Source organism: Galeopterus variegatus, unplaced genomic scaffold, assembly GCF_000696425.1.
Source record: "Galeopterus variegatus unplaced genomic scaffold, G_variegatus-3.0.2 Scaffold12093, whole genome shotgun sequence".
NCBI lineage: Eukaryota > Metazoa > Chordata > Mammalia > Dermoptera > Cynocephalidae > Galeopterus > Galeopterus variegatus.
Window position 1 is genome coordinate 30,995 of NW_007738204.1, and position 3,001 is coordinate 33,995.

Below are 3,001 nucleotides of genomic sequence, written 5' to 3' on the forward strand. Positions count from 1 at the left end.
AAAAAAAAAAAAACTTTTTCCTATGAGAAAGGGTTGGACCAGAATGGAATGGGCTCTTCGATTTGTTCTTTCTTTAGTTCAGACCCTGGATGCTGGGAATTGGCTAGAATCAGAATGACCTTTTTGGATGTGGGAAGATGGTATAACACTTTTGGGGTTTTTATACAATACTATTAAATTTAGGGCTGGAGGCTCCTGGGCAGCAGACAGTATACCAGAAGTATCCTGAGCAGCTGTGAGAGGGAAAGAGGTTTTTCTGGGCTATATTTCCTGACAGGAGTAGAACCTGTCTCTGAAACCTGAAACACTTCCCCTTTTATAGCCTTTTATATCAGAAATGGAGGACAACAAGAGACAGAAATAGATTCGTGATGACTTCATGAGTTGTCAGGTTAATATTAACTTAGAAAATTAATTTCCATAGAATGAGGAGAGTGTAGCCTTTGAAATCCATCTAAAATCTTTCCACATTCTCTGAGTGTAGCAAATTAATACTTTTAGTTACCAGTTAGATAACTAGTCATCTTTCATTTTATCAAGGGAATTCTTCAGAAAGAAGAGAGCGTTTTACAGGACTCGGGTTCACTAGATGTAACTCAATTCAACAAGTGTCCTCCCAGTTTTATAGAAAGTGGAGATGATGAGGAAGTGGAAGGCTGTGTGTTGTTCCATCTCATGGGATGTCTGTAGCAGGGTCAGGAGGGAAGAGATCTATACCAGGTAGTTCAGCTGGGAATTTTTTTGTAGTCATGTTACTATTAGTATTTTAAGGCTGACCTAATACTAATAGCCTAATGTTAGTATGTTGGTTGAACTTTCTTGGTCTACAAAAGTTTGAAAATGGAAACATACAAAATGATACTTATGTTGGATCTACAGAATTTACCTTTTTTGGGGGGGTGGTATTTGGTGAAATTGTTTCACAAATGCGTTTGATGACTAATATTTTTGGCTTTTTCTATTTTTCCTTTTCCTTCTATAATTCTTAGGATAATTGATTTGTTTTTTCTGTTTCTTTAGAGCAAATTATCAAATTTTTTCTTTCCACTAAAGCTTTAAAAGGTACATCTTGTCCTTAGAAAAATTTGTAGGCATGATTTATACAGGCACATGTTATAACACTGCTGCTAAGGAAAGATTTCCATCTTTTAAATGTTCTGATACATAATTTGGTGATTTGTGATTAGCAGATGTGTTTCATATTATTTGAGCAAATAATACATTCTTATGATACCAGGTATGTATGTAATTCCTGGAGTTATATAGAATATCTTTTTATTTTTGTTTTTCTTACAGAAGAACTTCCCCATTGGGTGCTGTCAGCTATGAAGTGTTTGGCAAATTGTAAGTACTAATTATCTGACAGTTTTATGAAATTAACAGAAATTAGTGCCTTGAGTTAGAAAATATTTCTGCTCAACGGCCTGAACATTGATTTGATACTTGTGAGAGTGGCAGTTAATTGTTTTGAGACTACTGTGCTTTTAGTGAAAAATTGGTGGTTTAGTGAAAGTGCTGAGTTATAGATCAGTTTTAAAGGGATTTAGTGCTTCCATTTTCTAGTGGATGTAATTACTCATGAAGGCCACACTAGTTTTAACTACTTCATCACAGGAAAGAAAGTGATTAGTCATATTGCATTTAATATTGTAACAGGTATCTGCCTTTTAATAGTCTGCAGGTTTTTATTCCTAAAACCTATGTATTTATTTCTAAAACATATATTCGTAAGTATCTACTGTATTTACATCATCAGTTTGTTTAGCAGATCTTGTCTATTATTGGCTTTTCATAGAGCAGTATTTTAAGTGGGAGAGGAATGTTTTAGAAGACTGATCTAACTGGTGTGTGTGATGGTTTGGAAGGAGAAGAACCTGCATGCAGAGAAACAAGAAAGGTAGTTTAAGTAATTTGGATATAAAATAAGGGGGCCTGGACCAAGGTGGTTCCTATGAGGATTTTCATAGGTATATGAAATCCATTTCATAGGCACGTGATTTCCATTTCAGGTCGTATCATAGGCACTGTGAAGGAATGAATTGTTATAGTATCTCATTGATACTACCATTTTCCTGGGAATTTTCAGAAGACTTAACCCAAAGAAGGGATTCTAATGATTAACAATTGATGTTAGTGAGAAAAGTTCTAGTTATTTTGGCTGACTGATAATGGTGATATTTGTTCTACGGGGCCTTTTGAGTCTTAGATACCTGAGAGGTAGTTTTCTTCCTTTCTGTGTAGGATTATCATGTACAGAGGTAGATGTATAAATTCTTGAATTAGTAGACCCTGAATTATTGATTTAATTGGGGTTAGTTTTGTTTGATTATAGAATGAAGCTAGGATAACTTCAGCTTAATGTGGGTATTCTTAACAGTACTATATGGATAATGATTATATATTATTCTGGGTGTGATTAGTAACATTACTAATGTGCTTTGGGTTTAACTATAAAATTTTCATTGGTTTTTGGTTAATATTTTGGAAGCTCGGAGGTGTACAGTACTATGGTTTTAGCTTGGGGAAATAGTTTTTATTCTTCCTGTTCAATCACTTGAAGTGAATTAAATTTAAATTATATCTTTGGCCAGAGCTGGCAATGATGAGATAGAAGGTATAAATGGGAAGTTAAATTATCCATTTCCGAACTTCTGACAAACCAAGGATTTGGAAGTTGACTGGCTGGGAATGAACATAGCAGCCAGTACAATAAATCTAGGCTAGAATATGTTTTAAAATTATGGTAAGATATGTTTATGATGCTGAATTTTCAGTGATGGCCGAAATGTTGTGAAGAGTATAATTTTCCCTCAAGGAGGATGTGTATATAAAAGCCACAAAACTCCTGCAGAAAGGTTAGAATAACTGGAATTACTTATCAGTGGAGAGTAAAAGACGTAAGGAGTGACTTGGTAATGATCTTCATGTGTGTGAGGTGGTGTTTTAGTCTGTTTTGTGTTGCTATGACAGAAATACCTGAGACTGGGTAATTTATAAAGGA

At 34.6% G+C, this 3,001-nt stretch overlaps 1 protein-coding gene across 1 annotated transcript in view; it reads left to right on the forward strand.

Moving 5' to 3' along the window:
• LOC103610936 (DEP domain-containing protein 1B-like) overlaps positions 1-3,001 on the forward strand; it is a gene marked incomplete at its 5' end in the record, with an annotated part of 21,547 nt that overhangs the window by 15,414 nt on the left and 3,132 nt on the right. Inside the window, one exon of the mRNA XM_008594991.1 lies at positions 1,297-1,344. Coding sequence (XP_008593213.1) covers positions 1,297-1,344 — 48 coding nt within the window. The remainder of the gene's footprint in view (positions 1-1,296; positions 1,345-3,001) is intronic.